Below are 19,927 nucleotides of genomic sequence, written 5' to 3'. Positions count from 1 at the left end.
TAAGTGTTATTTCATAGTTTTGATGTCTTCACTATTATTCTACAATGTAGAAAATAGTAAAAATAAAGAAAAACCCTTGAATGAGTAGGTGTGTCCAAACTTTTGACTGGTACTGTAAATAATAGGGTTAGACATGAATCGTTAACACATGGTTCAGCAATATGGAGGTAGCCTGAAGTGTTATTAATGCACAGCTAGCTATAGATATTAAAAAGTAATTCTCCCTGATGCAGGTGTGTTCTGTAGTCGTATGTGGGATGGCTTGTTATGTTGGGACGAGACTCCGGTGGGGACCTACGCCACACAGAACTGCCCAGACTACCCTGGCCTGGACACCTCTGGTAAGACCGCACACTGATAAATGATCAAATTTGTGCAGAGGGAACTGGCCAGGCCACAAGTAGATTATAGAGATCATTTTTACCAATAGTCTCTATAGGAATGACAATGTGGCATCTTACACTCAAGTTCTGATCTAGGATCAGTTTTGCTTGAAAAAGATTATATGGACGGGGGGGAACTGGTCCTAGATCTGTATCAAACATCAATCAGGTCCTCCCTGTCCATGTACTCTTATGGAATGTGATCTAAAAGGCAAAACTGATCCTAGTTCAGCACTCCTACTCCGAGATGCTTTTTGAAAACAGGTACTTATCTGACCAATCTGACCAGTGACGCAATGAGAGTTGGACTAATGAGTGTAGAGTATATAGATTGTTAATCACTAGTGATGCAACAATCGATCTAATTATTTCACTCTTCTTTTGTTTGGTTGAAGCAAGCTGTCTTGGATAGTTTAGCTGGGTTTTATGTACAGAACCATTGATTAGCTGCTGGGGGAGGACAGGCTGCTGGGTTAGCGTGCTTACAGACATGGAACATCGTGATCTCAGTCATTATCCAACAGGAGATTCAACTCAAGCTTTAGGGATTAGAGCAGGGAAGAGTTTCCCCAAGTCTGGTATATTAAAGTGTTATGTGATGCCCATAACTTATATCTTAAGTGTTTTTCTAGCTTTGGTGGTGAATTAGTTAAATGACAAGGAGCTGGCTCTCAGTGTTATGGAATGCAGTGATGCTCAATTGAGTAATGAGGACAAACAGAATAACACTTAAAGGGGCAATCTGCGGTACAAATAACAACATTTATATGACAGCAAAATGAGAGAAAAAACTACCCACAGGGCACAAACTGGTTGAATCAACGTTGTTTCCACACAAATCATCAGTGTAAATGCATTTCATATTTCTTTCATCCAGCTTCTAACCTAATGACATAGTGAAATGTTTTGTTATGTTCACGTTGAATTCACGTTAGTTGACAACTCAACCAAATGTAAATGAAAACTAGGTGTTGAACTGACGTGTACCCAGTGGGTAACTATTGCCTCTACAGTTGATATTACAGTCCAGTCAGTAGCTATAGCAGCAGCTTCATGACAATGATGGATTCAGTAGCTGCCAAATCACCATTACTCATCGCTGAAATTATAACGCTAACAATTACCATGAATTGTTTATTTTTTTACAGGAAAAGTGTCAAAATATTGTGATGAATCTGGTAATTGGGTCCAAAGTCCCTTCATTAATAAGACCTGGTCCAAATGTCTGACGTTCTCCAAGGAAAAGTTCAAGGTAATTGGAGATTGATTCGTTCTCAGTTGATTAATGGACAAAAGAGTACAGGTCTGTCTGGGACAGGCTATGCATCCAAAATGGCACCATATTCCCTATAAAGTCCACTACTTTGGACCAGAACCCTATTGCACTTTTTAGTGAATAGGGTGCCATTAGGAGCGAACCCTGGCTGTGCAGACAGGACCCCAGCAGCTCTAGTCAGGCTATTCTAATCCTTAATCTGTTTCTGTTGTCAGTCTGTTGTGTTTCCTGGCTATTATTCCTTTGATTTGTTTAACACCATAACTAGAGCCAGGAGGTTTTCCTAGTCTGGTCTCTTGATCAGGAACAACTCTGGGCCCGCCTACTCATTCTGTATGTTGTCTGAAGTGTTTTCTACATGTTTTTCAACAGTTTTCTACTTCTATTAGTTATTGATCTGTCTTTATATAATAACTGTTACTGTTCCCTGTTGACAAGTAGAAATCCTCATGCTGTATTGTGTGTGTTTCTTTATGGTGTCTGTCCCGTTACATGTGGTTCTTCCCCAGAAGGTGACTCCCCATGGTCTGCTAGAGCCAGGGTCTGTGGAGCCCACTGTGGAGACTCCAGTCAGCCAGAAGGTGACTCCCCATGGTCTGCTAGAGCCAGGGTCTGTGGAGCCCACTGTGGAGACTCCAGTCAGCCAGAAGGTGACTCCCCATGGTTTGCTAGAGCCCACTGTGGAGACTCCAGTCAGCCCCAGGGTCAGTCAGGAGGAGGAGGAGAGGAAGAAGATCATCGACGGTCAATACAAATGCTTTGAGAAGATGAACAGAGACCAGCCGTATAACAAATCAGGTAGTGATGATGTGCGCTACTCTAATTCCGCTTTCACATAGGATTTCTGAGATTTTGCCTGTAAAAAAATTGGCATTTTTACAACATTTTTGCCTGCATATGCTTTTTATACCTCCAGTGCACATGCCTTTTATACCTCCAGCGCACATGCCTTTCATACCTCCAGCGCACGTCTTTTATACCTCCAGCGCACATGTCTTTTATACCTCCAGCGCACATGCCGGTGAGGAGTGGTAGTAGTGGTATACAGATGTGGGTGGGTGTCTATTTTAATAAATCCATTGAGAAAATACTCAGGTCATGAGAAACATTATAAGACTAATGAAATGTATTTTCAAAAGAATAGAATGGCATATTTTGAGTTGAATTATGTTACTGGTCTGTGCAGTCTATATGCCATGTGGCTGTGCCATGTGGCTGTGCCATGCACAGGAACTCTAGTTATTTTGTTCATTAAACAGACAAGACACACTTAGGCTACGCTGATCACAGTCAACACACATATTTTATAGTAGGCTAAGAATATAATGAAATATAACAGAATAAAATACTAATCATATTTTTCCCATACAACTTGCGTCATGGTAACGTGTGGAAACGTTATCATATAAAAAAAAAGCGATATTTTGAAACAGAGCCCAAGTCCATACTTTTTTCATCCACGTTTCATTTCTTTCCTACACTCACTCTGCCTTGTTAGGGAGCAGGCAGTAGGGTTTTACATTGAGAGTATCTTCATCACGATACACATAGAAAATAATATAAATAAATAGATATTTTCAAAAGCACCTGAGTCTCGTGTTCATATTTGACATCCTCCGTGCGCTTTTGCTTTCGAGCAAAAATAATGACCTACACTTGATTTAGGTTACATTATTGCATGGTAAATATTTCTGATCGGTGCTAGATGACCAAGTGAAAGATGAGCTATACTACCTCCACTTATTTTTCCCCAGTCAGAGAATTAACCAAATATACAGACAGAGATTCAGTGAAACAAGGCTTTTTGGTTGTGAATAGGCCTAGGCTACTGAGCGACTGCGAGTGAAGAGTAAACAATCCCCTTGTTAAACTACATAACATGCTACATAACATGCAGTCCTAATAAATGAACCTACTAGACAAGATGATCATGAGCAGCACTCACCTCAACTTGGCTAACATTTCCACAGCCTCATTGTATAAGGGCACAAGGCGAGACCCATATGCAGACACAGGAGTCAGATGGTTGAGCTCCGATATTTATTATAACACAAGGGGTAGGCAAAAGGCAGGTCGGGGACAGGCGAGAGTTCAATAACCAGGTCAGAGTCCAAACAGTACAGGGCGTTAGACAGTCTCGAGGTCAGGACAGCCAGGGGTTCAGTAACCAGGTCCGAGTCCAAACAGTACAAGGCGTTGGCAGGCGGGTTCGGTGTCAGGACAGGCAAGGTTCAAAACCAGGAGGACTAGGAAAAACAGAGACCGGGAAAAAAAGGAGCTAGGAGATAACCGCTAGTTGACTTGGCAAACAAGACGAACTGGCACAGAGAGACAGAAAACACAGGGATAAATACACCGGGGATAGTGAGTGACACCTGGAGGGGGTGGAGACAAGCACAAGGACAGGTGAAACAGATCAGGGGGTGACAAATTGTAGCCTAACCAAAATCCAAACTGAGATTCAGTGAAAAGAAAAATCGGACATTGATTGATTTATCAAGACCCCAGGCTTGTCTCAAAGCAGCACGAAATGGTGCTGAAATAGTTGACCACACGCGGGTAGGCTATTGCTTCAATCAAATGTAGGCTATTATAACAATATTGGATGACTTTGGGAGTTTCCGTTAGCAAGAATTTGATGCCTTCAATTTCATTGGCCTACTTTATTCCAGTATTTTCATAATTCAGTGATTATTTATTCCCACAGTAATTCCTTACGGATCTGTCCAGTTGTGGTTAAGAAAATAGTGCATGTGGTGGGCTATGCGAAGAGATGGGTGAAGTGACTGACATGCCTCGCAAAGTTTAAAACTGTCAGGAGGATAGTAGTAACGGGTGCTGCTTAGCAACCACCACGAGCTTAAGAGCGTAGTGCAGGCCTGGGCGGCCACATTAGAATATATTTTTGCCATCGCGGGCCAGAATCATATTACAAGATTATACATCATGTGTATGACTGTGTTGATAGATATATCTACTGTAAATCATGTCCAGATATGCTACTTATTAGACTTTTTTAACATGCACAGAAATAAACCACATCTATGTTCTCCTTTTGGTAGGTATTTTCATTATTAAACATGCAATGAACTACACAGAGGGAAAATTACACTGTGCATTCTGCACCACGGACAAAACTCTTGTTAACGGGTATGCACAAAAACACAAGAAAGAGAGAGAGCTCAACATTACAGTTAAACTACTCAATCAGTGTGAGGAATGAAGTATCTGATGGGCATTGACTAGAGCAGTGAAGTCAGGTATAGTTTCTGACGTCGCTATGGGCAGGATTGCTGAGATGTGAGAGTCAGTAAGAGATGATCTCTGCCTTGACTTGTTAAATTTCATCACTGAAAATGTCTGTTCACATGCATAGGTTTACCCAAACAGTACAAACATCTTCTGAGCATGACTCCTAATCTTTGTAGTTTTGTTCATCGAGAGATGCATAGAACCTCGTCAGTGACATTGTTTTGAATAGTTCTCCAATCACTGCATCAGACTGAAGATCGATAAGCCCAATTTGCAGGTCAGTGGGAGCGTTATCCACATTGAAGGTGAAAGGAGAGAAAACCAACAGCATGTCATTTTCCAATATCGTGGAAATATTCAGTCAATAATATTTCTCAAATACCGGAGCCTGTGAGTTGAAATAGACTTTTATTACAATATAATAAAAGCTGAGCTGGTTCATGAAAACAACTGCCTTTTCAACATTGGCACATACTTCTTATACATTTTTCCTCCTTACGTCACAGACATAGTAACTCCTTTTTATGTTAATGATTCATCCCCTCTGGCATTTAGCCACCGTTATCTTTTTGCCTTGTACTAATTTTAGTTTGGTTTCATGTTAGGGCATGGAAACATTAGAGCCATAGCAATAGTTGAAAAATAAACAGACATGTCATCCTGCTAACTCCTCTGAAATGAACACACATGTTCTGGAAAATTCCCAATAGGCGTAACCATAGCAACAGTAAATATTAGGCCATATCACTGGTACATAAATAAACAGTCATGTCCACTCCCCAGACAGGTGCATGTCTAATGGTGTCTAATGACCCAGAGCACATATAGAGTGCACTATTTTTGCTGGCTCCTCTGAAATGAGCACACATGTTTTGGAAAATACCCAATACCAACACTTTGAAATCCTCAAAATGATGAGAAAACTCCACATATTTTCCTTTCATTTGCAAAAACTCAACAATCTCTGACTTTTAAGCACCTTCCCCAAACTCAGCCATCTCACGTTTGTGTGGTAGGGGAGATCTGCATGACCTGACGCTCTCTTCCAACTGTGAGACAAACTGCCTGTGGTTTAAAGATTTTGCTCTTATGAAGTTTACCACTTTAGTGACTGTATCCACAACATGGCTCATTTTCAGAACAAATTTACAGAGCACCTCCTGATGAATAATGCAATGCAGGAAAATCATTTTCTGATCTGGGTTCAGCTCAGCTACTTGATCTTGTATCCTTTTCAAAAGGCCAACGTTTTTTCCTGGGCACCTATCAGTGGTCACACTGGATAACTTTCAAAAGTCAGTCCCAGCTTTGACACACACTTATTAACCTCCTCCAAGAAATCTTTCCCTGTGGTTGTGCTCTTCATTGGCTGCACTGAAGCAAGCTCCTCTGTAATTTCAAAGTCTGGGGTTATGCCTTGTAAGAATATCAACAACTGTGCCGTGTCACATGCATCACTGCTCTCATCCAGGGCCAAGGAGAAATAATTGAAATCCTTTACCTTGTCTTTCAACTGTTGTTCCAGTCTTGACAGGGAAACATTTTCAAACAGCTCTTTCTTGTCAGGGCAAAGTATTGCTGCAGAGTCAATTAAACATTCTTTAATGAATTCGCCCTTAGTGAATGGCTTGCTATTTTTAGCAATTTTGTGGGACAGTACATAGCTAACTCTAGCAATTCCGTTGTTTGCTGAATGCAGTTTTGTGAAAAGTCCTTGCTGCTTTTGCAACTGAGAAAGCAACTCTTTCGATGCACTTGCCCTCTGCTCAGAAGACATATTCCTCTATTTCTCTGCATGCTTCGTCTGGAAGTGTCGCGACAAGTTGTAGTTTTTCAGGACAGCGATGCTCTCTTTGCACACTAAGCACACAGCTTTCCCTGATACCTCAATAAATACATATTTCGATGTCCACTCTTGCTGAAACACCCTACATTTATTGTCTAATTTCCTTTTCTTTTCTTTGAAAAACGAATTTTTGCGCAATTTCTAGATAGCTGCTATTTGTAACTGTGACGTGTATGTCAGCCTATCAGTTACCGTCTGTCCTTGTGCCTTCAAAATAAATGTCCCACAAGCGGTGGGAGTTAAATCATTAGGCGAGTGTTCATTGGTCTTTTAATTTGAATAACAAATAATTTTTTCGGAACTTTACAATCGCAAATTCTTTATGTGATCTCAGCATGATAGCGCGGGCCGTATTGAAACGGGCCTGGCGTAGTGCTTGCCAATGCCACCACAGCATTACGGATACATTTTATAGTAGGCAGAACTTTTCCTCAATCATGACTAGGTAAGGTTGGCGGAAATAAAAGTAGAGGCTTTGTAACTGGCAATATCTTTTATAAAGAAAAGTCGGCAAAAAATTCACTGGATGCTAAAGTTGGCAGAAAAACGTATTGGTTTTAAAAGTGTATAATAATACAAACTCAGAGTGTGTGATTATTCCAGAATAGAATTATAATAGAATATAATACATTTCATAGCCACTTCAAGGTTACAGCACACAATCAGAAGAACCCACAAAGACAGGTACGGTCACAAATCACAGAGCCAAACAATGTCACTGTGCAGAGCTACGATTAACATGCTATTCCAGTAGACAGATGACAGACGAGTGTGGCCAAATATGTAGCCTACAGCTGGTTTCACTAAGCTAAACTACGTAGTGTTTTCACAGTGAGTCTTCATTCGTGTGCTGTGTCTGGTTGTGTGTTGCTGGCGGTGCAGGGCTGTACTGTAACCGGACCTGGGATGGCTGGCTGTGCTGGGATGATACACCTGCTGGGACAGTCACCTGGCAGAACTGCCCCAACTATTTCCCTGACTTCGACTCCACAGGTAAGGCCTGGCTATAAGAGGCGTTTGTTTTTGTGTCCTGTTTGTCTCTATGTGTGTGCGTTTGTTTTCTATGCTATTTTTTTACTATGTAAATTCTGCATTTCTTTACGTTCTGTAAACTACAAGCAAGAATAAATAAAGTCAAAGTTCTGGTCGGTCAGACGCTCCAATGCTGACTTGTTAACTCCTTGTGATAAACGCATCACTGTGGAACTTGGCTTGAATTTAAAATATTCATAGTATTTAAAGGCCTAGTGCTTTATATATATTTGAACTCTATGAGGTTGGAATAATACTGTGAAATTGTGAAAATGATGATAAAACCCTTTTAGTTGTTTGAAAAGATGGCTTGAAATTTCAGCCTGTTTTGGTGGGATGGAGTTTTGGCCTGCCTGGTGACATCACCAGGGGGTAAATTAGTTATTAGACCAATAAGAAAGAGAGTTCCAAACCTCTCTGCCAACAGCTAGTTTTCAGTTTCCACCTCCCACTGAGACCACTCCCAGACAGTCCTAGCAACATTCTTGCATGAGAAATTGCTCTTTGCTAATAATCTATTTTTGCCCATTTTAATTAAAAACAATAACAGTAAGGTCCTTAATTGTTACCCATAAATGATTTGATATCACAGTATCAACGGCTGCAATTGGACCTTTAATTCATTATTCATGGTTTCAAGAGGTTGCAAAGCTTATGGACATGTTGCACAGTTTAAGTGTTTATGTTTAAAGGTCAACTTTGGGCACACAAAACGGTCCAACTCGCCTCTTTCTCAATTTTCAAACAGATATGGGGTGTGCATTTGGTGGTTCATCGATGTGTCATCCTGGTCATGGGCGCCGCGACCGACGTAGCTAGTTCGTTAGCTAAGCTAGCCACTTGTAGCTAGTCAGTAAGTCCTCCAGTATGTGTTGACGTCATTTCACAGGATAAGTTTTTGGACAGAAGCTGTAGAGATCGGTAAGAAATGGCACTTCTGTAGCCAAATATCTCATTCATCATTTTATTTGTATTTATTTTTGCATTCAATGACCTGGTATGATGGTGCATTGATCAGTTATACAGTTTAAAGCCGTTATTTTTGCGGTTTTTGTCCAAAGTCGACCTTTAAGTGTCATAGACTACCATAGACTACTTTCGAGGTGAGGAACCATCTAACATCAAGTTGTAAAATAGTGAACTACTCCTTTAAGTGTCTAAGTGTTAAACATGTTTCATAGCATGTTTAACAGTCCCGTGTGGCTCAGTTGGTAGAGCATGGTGTTTGCAATGCCAGGGTTGTGGGTTTGATTCCCACGGGGGACCAGTATGGAAAAAAGAAAAGAAATGTATGAAATGTATGCATTCACTACTGTAAGTCACTCTGGATAAGAGCATCTGCTAAATGACTAAAATGTAAATTAGTCCTACTTGATTGTTTCATCAGAAAAAGCTACAAAGATCTGTAGCGAATCAGGACAGTGGTTCCGCCACCCAGACACCAATAGGACGTGGTCCAACTACACCTTGTGTAACTTCCACACTACAGGCAAGCTGAAGGTAAGGGTTGTCACAGAGTGATCCATCAATCCCATTTATACATGCTATTTTGAGCATACACTTGATCCCATTTTACAATCACAATAAGGGAACATTTTCTCAAGGGGATAATACAGGTATATTCAATGCAGAGGAGACAAAGGTGGGAAAAATGTGTTAAATTAAGCTAGATAAAGCTTCCTCTTGATGACATTTTACAATCATGACATATGGAAGAGGTCATAGAGGGAACAACTGGTCAAATTAAGCTGGCAAAGGTTTCTATTTCTGACCAGTGAGTAGTAGTAAAACTCCTGACCCTAGCAATGGGAAACAGGCAGGGCTGGTTTCTTAAATCAATCAAATTTATAATGTATTTATAAAGCCCTTTTTAAATCAGCAGATGTCACAAAGTGCTATAGCAGGGCATCCTGAGGACACAAAGAATGCTATGACTATTTGTCTACGTCAGTGGTCACCAGCCTTTTATAAGTCAGGATCTCTTTCTGAGTCAAAATGCATGCCGAGATCTACCGCTCAGTTTGTTTTTAAACATGACTTGAAAAACATGAGCCTATGCAACATTAACCAATTAAAAACAGTTCTGTAGCAATGAAGTTTGTGCAGTACGCTTTAGGCTCAATACATTATCACTGCATATTGGCTATGCTTGAATTGCCCTGCCAATGTTCTTGTCAGACAATTTTTAATTATATTTAAAAAATGTAGGTATATGATCACACTGATAATAGATCATTTGTTGTATTACTTGTGAGCCACAGCTGAGTGGGCAAAATATAATTTTATTTTTATTGGACTGATGGCCTGCATCTGATGATCAGCCTGAGGGGAGGGAGGGAGCAGCGGTGAGGCTGCCTCTCACCCGTCTCTCCGCTCTCCCTCCTCCCTTTGCTGAGAACAGGAGACACATTCTTCCAGCTGATGGTGGAACTCAAGTCGCACTACATTATCTCTTCCTCATGCACCAATTCCTGTTGTTACTCCTATGATGAGAGAAAGTGAATTATAAAAAAAAACAACACAAGCAGCTAAGAATAACAACGCAAGCTTATCGGAACACTTTGCTGTACTCAGTGGTGTAGTGGTGCCTGGAGAAGTGGGTATACTCTAATTTTGCCCCCAAAAATTCAAATGGCCCGCCCAGCGAAAGAAAGTCACCAGCAGCAAGAGCGACATCATTGATGTATACAGAGTAAAGAGTCGGCCAAAGAATTGAACCCTGTGGCTCCCCCATAGAGACTGCCAGAGGCCCGGACAACAGGCCCTTCGATTTGACACATTGAACTCTATCAGAGAAGTAGTTGGTGAACCAGGCGAGGCAATCATTTGAGAAACTAAGGCTGTTGAGTCTGCCGATGAGGATGTGGTGATTGACAGAGTCGAAAGCCTTGGCCAGGTCAATGAATACGGCTGCACAGTATTGTTTCTTAACGATGGCGGTTAAGATATCGTTTAGGACCTTGAGCGTGGCTGAGGTGCACCCATGACCAGCTCTGAAACCAGATTGCATAGTGGAGAAGGTGCAGTGGGATTCGAAATGGTCGGTAATCTGTTTGTTGACTTGGCTTTCGAAGACTTTAGAGAGGTAGGATAGATATAGGTCTGTAGCAGTTTGGGTCAAGAGTGTCCCCCCCTTTGAAGAGGGGGATGACCGCAGCTGCTTTCCAATCTTTGGGAATCTCAGACGACGCGAAAGAGAGCAGGCCTTTCTAATCGACCTGGCCCGGGTATCCTGGAAGGATATTGACCTCATCCCGTCAGTAGAGGATGCCTGGTCATTATTTAAAAGTGCCTTCCTCACCATCTTAAATAAGCATGCCCCATTCAAAACATGTAGAACCAGGAACAGATATAGCCCTTGGTTCTCTCCAGACCTGACTGCCCTTGACCAGCACAAAAACATCCTGTGGCGTTCTGCATTAGCATCGAATAGCCCCCGTGATATGCAACTTTTCAGGGAAGTTAGGAACCAATATACACAGGCAGTTAGGAAAGCTAAGGCTAGCTTTTTCAAGTAGAAATTTGCATCCTGTAGCACAAACTCAAAAAAGTTCTAGGACACTAAAGTCCATGGAGAATAAGTGCACCTCCTCCCAGCTGCCCACTGCACTGAGGCTAGGAAACACTGTCACCACCGATAAATCCACTATAATTGAGAATTTCAATAAGCATTTTTCTACAGCTGGCCATGCGTTCCACCTGGCTACCCCTACCCCGGTCAACAGCCCTGCACTCCCCACAGCAACTCGCCCAAGCCTCCTCGATTTCTCCTTCACCCAAATCCAGATAGCTGATGTTCTGAAAGAGCTGCAAAATCTGGACCCCTACAAATCAACCGGGCTAGACAATCTGGACCCTCTCTTTCTAAAATGATCTGCCGAAATTGTTGCAACCCCTATCACTAGCCTGTTCAACCTCTTTCCTATCACCTGAGATTCCCAAAGATTGGAAAGCTGCAGCGGTCATCCCCCTCTTCGAAGGGGGAGACACTCTAGACCGAAACTGCTACAGACCTATATCTATCCTACCCTGCCTTTCTAAGGTCTTCGAAAGCCAAGTTAACAGACAGATTACCGACCATTTCGAATCGACCTCCGCTATGCAATCTGGTTTCAGAGCTGGTCATGGGTGCACCTCAGCCACGCTCACGGTCCTAAATGATATCATAACCGCCATCGATAAGAGACATTAGTGTGCAGCCATATTCATCGACCTGGCCAAGGCTTTTGACTCTGTCAATCACCACATTCTTATTGGCAGACTCAACAGCCTTGGTTTCTGAAATGATTGCCTCGCCTGGTTTACCAACTACTTCTCTGATAGAGTTCAGTGTGTCAAATCGGAGGGCCTGTGGTCTCTGATCCACCTCTACGCAGACAACACCATCCTGTATACTTCAGGCCCTTCGTTGGACACTGTGTTAACTAACCTCCAGACGAGCTTCAATGCCATACTACTCTCCTTCCGTGGCCTCCCAACTGCTCTTAAATGCAAGTAAAACTAAATGCATGCTCTTCAACCGATCACTGCCCGCACCTGCCCGCCCGTCCAGCATCACTACTCTGGACGGCTCTGACTTAGTATATGTGGATAACTACTGTTAGGTTCTTATTTTTCAGAGTAAATAACCCACGGACACTAGAGAAGCTTTAACCAAGTTTATTCATCCCAAAGGTTCTGTACAGCTGAAATCAGACAGCAAAACATTTCAGACATCACAGTTTATATACATCCCACTTAAGACACTCCTCTTTCTCTCCAATCCTTACATTTTATGGCTCTACAGGAAGCTAATAAAGAGGGTAACAGGATTCCAAACATTTATTACTCTTAAGAGAATCTGTCCTCACCTCCTCACCTCCTGACCTCAACCCCTCTTTCATCTAATACAGAGATGTCCATCTGTCTTCCCTATATCAACCCATCGCTCTCCTCTCCTCCATCAAACACATTCCAAAGCCTTCTGTCTTTTTTCAGAGAACCATTAACTTCTAACATAACACCCAGTCTCTTTCATTTCCTATCATTCATTTAATATCTCAATGTTCAAAGTTTAGCCGATTCCAACACTACAAATACCTAGGTGTCTGGTTAGACTGTAAACTCTCCTTCCAGACTCACATTAAGCATCTCCAATCCAAAATTAAATCTGGAATCGGCTTCCTATTTCGCAAAAATGCCTCCTTCACTCATGCTGCCAAACATATCCTCACAAAACTGACCATCCTACCGATCTTCGACTTCGGCGATGTCATTTATAAAATAGCCTCCAACACTCTACTCAACAAATTGGATGCAGTCTATCACAGTGCCATCCGTTTTGTCACCAAAGCCCCATATAATACCCACCACTTCGACCTGTATGCTCTCGTTGGCTGGCCCTCGCTTCATACTCGTCGCCAAACCCACTGGCTCCAGGTCATCTACAAGTCTCTGCTAGGTAAAGCCCCACCTTATCTCAGCTCACTGGTCACCATAGCAGCACCCACTCGTAGCACGTGCTCCAGCAGGTATATCTCACTGGTCACCCACAAAGCCAATTCATCCTTTGGCCATCTTTCCTTCCAGTTCTCTGCTGCCAATGGCTGGAACGAACTAAATCACTGAAGCTGGAGACTCATATCTCCCTCACTAGCTTTAAGCACCCGCTGTCAGAGCAGCTCACAGATCACTGCACCTGTACATAGCCCATCTGTAAACAGCCCATCCAACTACCTCATCCCCATACTGTATTTATTTATTTATCTTGCTCCTTTGCACCCCAGTGTCTCTACTTGCACACTCATCTTCTGCACATCTATCACTCCAGTGTTTAATTGCTATATTGTAATTATTTTGCCACTATGGCCTATTTATTGCCTTTACTCCCTTTTCTTACCTCATTTGCACTCACTGGATATAGACTTTTTGTTTTCTTTTTTTCTACTGTATCATTGACTGTATGTTTGTTTATTCCATGTGTAACTCTGTGTTGTTGTATGTGTCGAACTGCTATGCTTTATCTTGGCCAGGTCGCAGTTGTAAATGAGAACTTGTTCTCAACTAGCCTACCTGGTTAAATAAAGGTGAAATATATAAATAAATATGTTTTTAAATCAACTTCTTTTACAGTCTATGGCTCTAGGAAACCGTGCAGACACAGTGATCTGAGCTATCTGATTGGCCAGCAGTAGACATATAGGTGCACTTGATTTGCTCTCTGGGCCTGCCAAGTGGCAAGTCAGTTATGAACAAATTCTTATTTACTATGACGGCCTACCAAAAGGCAAAAGGCCTCCTGCGGGGTTGGGGGATGGGATTAAAAATATAAATAAATTAAATTAAAATATAGGACAAAACACACATCACGACAAGAGAGACAACACTACATGAAGAGAGACCTAAGACAACAACATAGCAAGGCAGCAACACATGACAACACAGCATGGTAGCAATGCAACATGACAACACATGGTAGCAACACAACATGGCAGCAACACAACATGGTAGCATCACAACACATGGTACAAACATTATTGGGCACAGACAACAGCACAAAGGGCAAGAAGGTAGAGACAACATCACGCAAAGCAGCCACAACTGTCAGTAAGAGTGTCCATGATGGAGTCTTTGAATGAAGAGATTGAGATTAGACTTCCTCATAATATGCGTTCTCCTGTTCTATTGGTTTTATTCCAGGTTGAGTGTTTGTTGCAGCTCGTTCCAGTCGCTAGCTGCAGCGAACTGAAAAGACGAGCGACCCAGGGATGTATTTTATTTGGGGATTTTTAACAGAATGTGACTGACAGAACGGTGTTGTATGTGGAGGATGAGGGCTGCAGCAGATATCTCAGATGGGGGGAGTGAGTACTAAGAAGGTTTTATAAATAAGCATCAACCAGTTGGTCTTGCGACGGGTATACAGAGATGACCAGTTTACAGAGGAGTATAGAATGCAGTGATGTGTCCTATAAGGAGCATTGGTGGCAAATCTGATGGCAGAATGGTAAAGAACATCTAGTCGCTCAAGAGCATCCTTACTTGCCAATCTATAAATTACATCTCCGTAATCTAGCATGGGTAGGATGGTCATCTGAATCTGGGTTAGTTTAGCAGCAGGTGTGAAAGAGGAACGATTACGATAGAGGAAACCAAGTCTAGATTTAACTTTATCCTGCAGCTTTGATATGTGCTAAGAGAAGGACAGTGTACCGTCCAGCCATACTCCCAAGTACTTGTATGATGTGACTGCCTCAAGCTCTAGTAATCACACCTGTGGGGAGAGGGACATTTTTCTTACCAAACCACTTGATCTTTGTTTTGGAGGTGTTCAAAGCAAGGTTAAGAGCAGAGAAAGCTTGTTGGACATTAAGAAAGCTTTGTTGTAGAGCGTTTAACACAAAGTCTGGGGAGGGGCCAGCTGAGTATAAGACTATCATCTGCATATAAAGGATAAGAGAGCTTCCTACTGCCTGAGCTATGTTGTTTATGTAAATTGAGAAGAGCGTGGGGCCTAGGATCGAGCCTTGGGGTTCACTCTTGGTGACAGGCAGTGGCTGAGACAGCAGATGTTCTGACTTTATACACTGCACTCTTTGAGCGAGGTAGTTAGCAAACACAGACACATGAAATGGTTCAAAATGGGAACACTTTACCATCCCGGACCTAGGGCTACTGAATCAAGTGCAACTGCCGCCAACACCGCAAAACTAATTTAAAAAAATAGGAACGCAAGGCTTCATGGTTGTTTTTTTTACAGAAATGGTTATTGACGAGGAATGGCTTGGAAATTGACCAGTCAATCGACTAGTTAGTGACCACTGTTCTACATGGTAAATGGTTCAAGCGTGGCTTAGTCACACTGTGATTAGAGTACGAATGAAAACCAGCTGTGCTGCAGAGCTTAAGGACCTGATTTGAAATACCCAGGTCCTAGACCTTAATGGGATACTTTGGGATTTTGGCAGTGAAGCCCTTTATCTGCTTCCCCAGAGTCAGATGAACTCGTGGATACCATTTTTATTTTAGCTGTTCCTGTAAACTTTGTCATTGCGGTAACACTAGTTAATATTGTCTCGTAAAAACTTCCTTCCTACTGGACACAGAGTCATAAAAATAGTATCCACGAGTTCATCTGACTCTGGGGAAGTAGATAATCATAATCATGAGTGCCAAAATCCCAAAGTATCCCTTTAAGGTCCTAGTCTCACCCCTTTCATATTTTCTTTACATCAAGGTAGCAAATGGAATCAGGGTTAATGGTTCATGAATGTCCTTGATGCACCACTGTATGATCCCATTTGTTTTAATGTTCATGTATCTGTATTTTCCAGATGGCCTATATCCTGTACTACATGGCGATTGTGGGTCATGCCTTCTCCATAGCCTCCCTCCTGATCTCTCTGGCCATATTCTTCTACTTCAGGTAATTCTAGATGCTGCTGTTGCTTTCTTTATGAAACAAACTACTGGTTTGATTAGAGAGAGTAGTCGGTCTTGGACTATCAAAGCTTTTTTTCACATGATTAATGAATACTTCTGAGGATGGTGATAATGATGACGATGATGATGATAATGGTGATTATGATGAAGATGAAGACACATCTAATCGTGATGAAAATGAAGATGTTGATAATGATAGTGGTGATAAATATGATGAAAGTTTTGATAATATTGATGGTGGTGATGACTGATTGATACAGTTCAGGCGGTATAATATATTTCTCCTAAGGATCTGAGAGTGCTTTATCAATCATCTTGTCATTATTTAACTGAAAATATGGCTGTGTATTTCCTCTGAGATAACTGAATTGTAAAGATGGCCGCAGTGGTGTAAAGTACTTAAGTAAAAATACTTTAAAGTACTACTTAAGAAGTTTTTTGGGGGTATCTATACTTTACTATTTTTATTTTTGACAACTTTTACTCCACTACATTCCTAAAGAAAATATTGTACTTTTTACTCCATACTTTTTACTCCCTGACAACCAAAAGTACTCGTTACATTTTGAATGCTTAGCAGGACAGGAATATGGTCATATTCATACACTTATCAATAGAACACGTGGTCGTCCCTACTGCCTCTGGCGGACTCACTAAACACAAATGCATCTTTTGTAAATAATGTCTGAGAGTTGGAGTGTGCCCCTGGCTATCCATACATTTTAAAACAAGAAAATGGTGCTTGCTGTCTGCTTTGCCCCTTTACCCAGACCTACATGTACATATTACCTCAATTACCTTGACTAACCTGTTCCCCAGAACATTGACTAGGTACCTGTACCCTTATATATACTGTAGCCTCGTTACCGTTAGCCTGTTTTATTCGGTGCATGTGAGAAATACATTTTTGTTTTGATTAATATAAGGAATTTTAAATGATTTTTACTTTTATTCTTGAAACTTAAGTATATGTAAAAACCAAATACTTTTAATAATGCAGTATTTTACTGGCTGACTATCACTTTTACGTGAGTAACTTTCAACTAAGGAATATATACTTTTACTCAAGTATGACAATTGGGTACTTTTACCACCACTGGATGGCCGTGTGTTTTCTCTGAGATAGCTGAATTGTAAAGATGGCCGTGTGTTTTCTCTGAGATAGCTGAATTGCAAAGATGGCCGTGTGTTTCCTTTGAGATAGCTGAATTGTAAAGATGGCCGTGTGTTTCAACTGATATAACACTGGCAGTGTGCAGTGCGATGGTGATTGCATCGTCTGTGGATCTATTGGGGTGGTAAGCAAATTGAAGTGGGTCTAGGGTGCGTCTTTCTTTTTCCCTTTCGCAGTTAAGCCAAACTACGCCCGGTTATTCAGAGAGGCGTTCTACTACGCTGTCATTGGCTGGCAAATGTTGTCTCACTCACAGGCGATCAGCGCAGAGACAGTGGCCTTCCAAGGTAAGGATGGAAAGTGTAATTTAACAATTAGCTGCCTACCATAATGCAGGCCTATTATTATCATGTTTGGTCAAATTTGCCCATGTATTTATTTTTAGAGTTGTAAAATGTCTCAGAACTCTGCCGAATTCCCTCACTTGAAGGTCAGCTAAGTTTACCTAGGCTATGTAACGTTACTAGCTCCGTATTTGAAGTTGTTATATTATCATTAGAAGTCAGGTAAAAGCATATGCTTATTATTAATAATTTCTCAAATATGTATTAGCTAATCATTAAGTCGAATAAGCTATGCTACAGCCATTGAATCTATCTTTGAGCGTTAAGGGACGTTAATGGCTAGGTCAGTCCTCGACATTATGTTATATATTTTTCAATCTTGAACTATGTTATATATTTTTCAATCTTGAACTACATGGGCAAATGTTATTAATCAGTGACGTGATATTCACTTCTGGACTTGGAGAGCGCTCAAAGCGTTGTAGAACGCCTCTGTGAATAACGGGGCGTGGTTTTGGCTTAACCGCGTTGGGAAAAAGAAAGACGCTGTGGGTGTAGCAGACTGGGATAGGGAGAGAATGAATTTGCCAGTTGGTCTGCACATGCTCCGAGGAAGTGGCTTGGAATGCCATCTGGGCCGGCAACCTTGCGAGGGTTAACACGCTTAAATGTCTTACTCACGTAGAATGAGAGCCCATAGTCCTAGGTAGCTGGCCACGTTGGTGGCACTGTGTTATCCTCAAAGCGGGCGAAAAAGGTGTTTAGCTTATCCGGAAGTAAGACGTAGGTGTCCGTGACGTGGCTGGTTTTCCCTTTGAGTCCCTGCCACATACGTCTCGTGTCTGAGCCGTTGATAAGTTGTTAAATGTCCATACACTCTTAATTTTTTTTGCTATCTTGAAGCTGAAAGGGTTCCCCCGGTTGTCCCCATAGGATAACCCTTGAATAACCATCTTTGGTTATAGGATAACCCTTTCTACAGAGGGTTCATTCTACATGGAACTCAAAAGGGTTCTACCTGGATCAAAAATAATTCTAACTGGAACCAAAAAGGTTTCTCCTGTGGGGACAGCTGAAGAACCCTTTTGGAACCTTTTTTTCTAAGAATCTATAACCATTAGGCCATTATCTTTGAATAAACATTATGAGGGACATTACTGCATGAGCAAAAACAACATTTCTGCATCATATTGGTTAATACAGACTTGGGATAGTTCTCATTTGGCTCAGTTGCCAATATGAAAATTCCCAAAATGTTGACATTTGACGTGTTTCAAATCTCAATGGATATAGCAAGTAGGGTGTTAACCAGCAAAATGGATATAGCAAGTAGGGTGTTAACCAGCAAATGCAGCTGTGGCTCAACGTAGGTCTTGTAACAGACTGCAATGTGAGCCAACGTACAGTACAGTAGGTCTTGTAACAGACTGCAATGTGAGCCAACGTACAGTAGGTCCTGTAACAGACTGCAATGTGAGCCAACGTACAGTAGGTCCTGTAACAGACTGCAATGTGAGCCAACGTACAGTAGGTCCTGTAACAGACTGCAATGTGAGCCAACGTACAGTACAGTAGGTTCTGTAACAGACTGCAATGTGAGCCAACGTACAGTAGGTCCTGTAACAGACTGCAATGTGAGCCAACGTACAGTAGGTCCTGTAACAGACTGCAATGTGAGCCAACGTACAGTAGGTCCTGTAACAGACTGCAATGTGAGCCAACGTACAGTAGGTCCTGTAACAGACTGCAATGTGAGCCAAGGTCCTGTAACAGACTGCAATGTGAGCCAACGTACAGTACAGTAGGTCCTGTAACAGACTGCAATGTGAGCCAACGTACAGTAGGTCTTGTAACAGACTGCAATGTGAGCCAACGTACAGTAGGTCCTGTAACAGACTGCAATGTGAGCCAACGTACAGTAGGTCCTGTAACAGACTGCAATGTTCCGCAAAGTTTATACCTGCTCATAAATCTAGTTAAGACATAGTTCAGGTGTATATCTTAGTAGCCAACTAGCCGCTATCCAAAACAAAAGTAAACGCTCAAACTACACTGTGTCTGTGTCATGACACGAATCAGATAGAATAGAATAGATCCTTTCTTGGCATTGTAAAGCATCAATGGACGATCAAAGCGATCAGCTAATTATGACCTCAATTACGTTTTAAAGATGGCAAGCAAAGCATTGCTTTTTAGGGGAACATCGTTTTTATGATCATGGCACTATATTTATAGGCTGATCCCTACAAAACTGAAAGT

At 41.7% G+C, this 19,927-nt stretch overlaps 1 protein-coding gene across 1 annotated transcript in view; it reads left to right on the top strand.

Moving 5' to 3' along the window:
* Positions 1-19,927, top strand: part of LOC106570456 (calcitonin gene-related peptide type 1 receptor) — a 127,433-nt gene that overhangs the window by 84,949 nt on the left and 22,557 nt on the right. The window contains exons 4-9 of the mRNA XM_045694897.1: positions 234-341; positions 1,532-1,635; positions 2,169-2,457; positions 7,640-7,750; positions 9,177-9,289; positions 16,102-16,193. Of these exons, the coding sequence (XP_045550853.1) occupies positions 234-341; positions 1,532-1,635; positions 2,169-2,457; positions 7,640-7,750; positions 9,177-9,289; positions 16,102-16,193 (817 nt within the window). The remainder of the gene's footprint in view (positions 1-233; positions 342-1,531; positions 1,636-2,168; positions 2,458-7,639; positions 7,751-9,176; positions 9,290-16,101; positions 16,194-19,927) is intronic.

The sequence above is a fragment of the Salmo salar genome, chromosome ssa14, assembly GCF_905237065.1.
Source record: "Salmo salar chromosome ssa14, Ssal_v3.1, whole genome shotgun sequence".
In the NCBI taxonomy this organism is placed as follows: Eukaryota; Metazoa; Chordata; class Actinopteri; order Salmoniformes; family Salmonidae; genus Salmo; species Salmo salar.
Note: the sequence above shows the minus strand (reverse complement) of the source record. Positions and strands in the feature narration are given on the sequence as shown.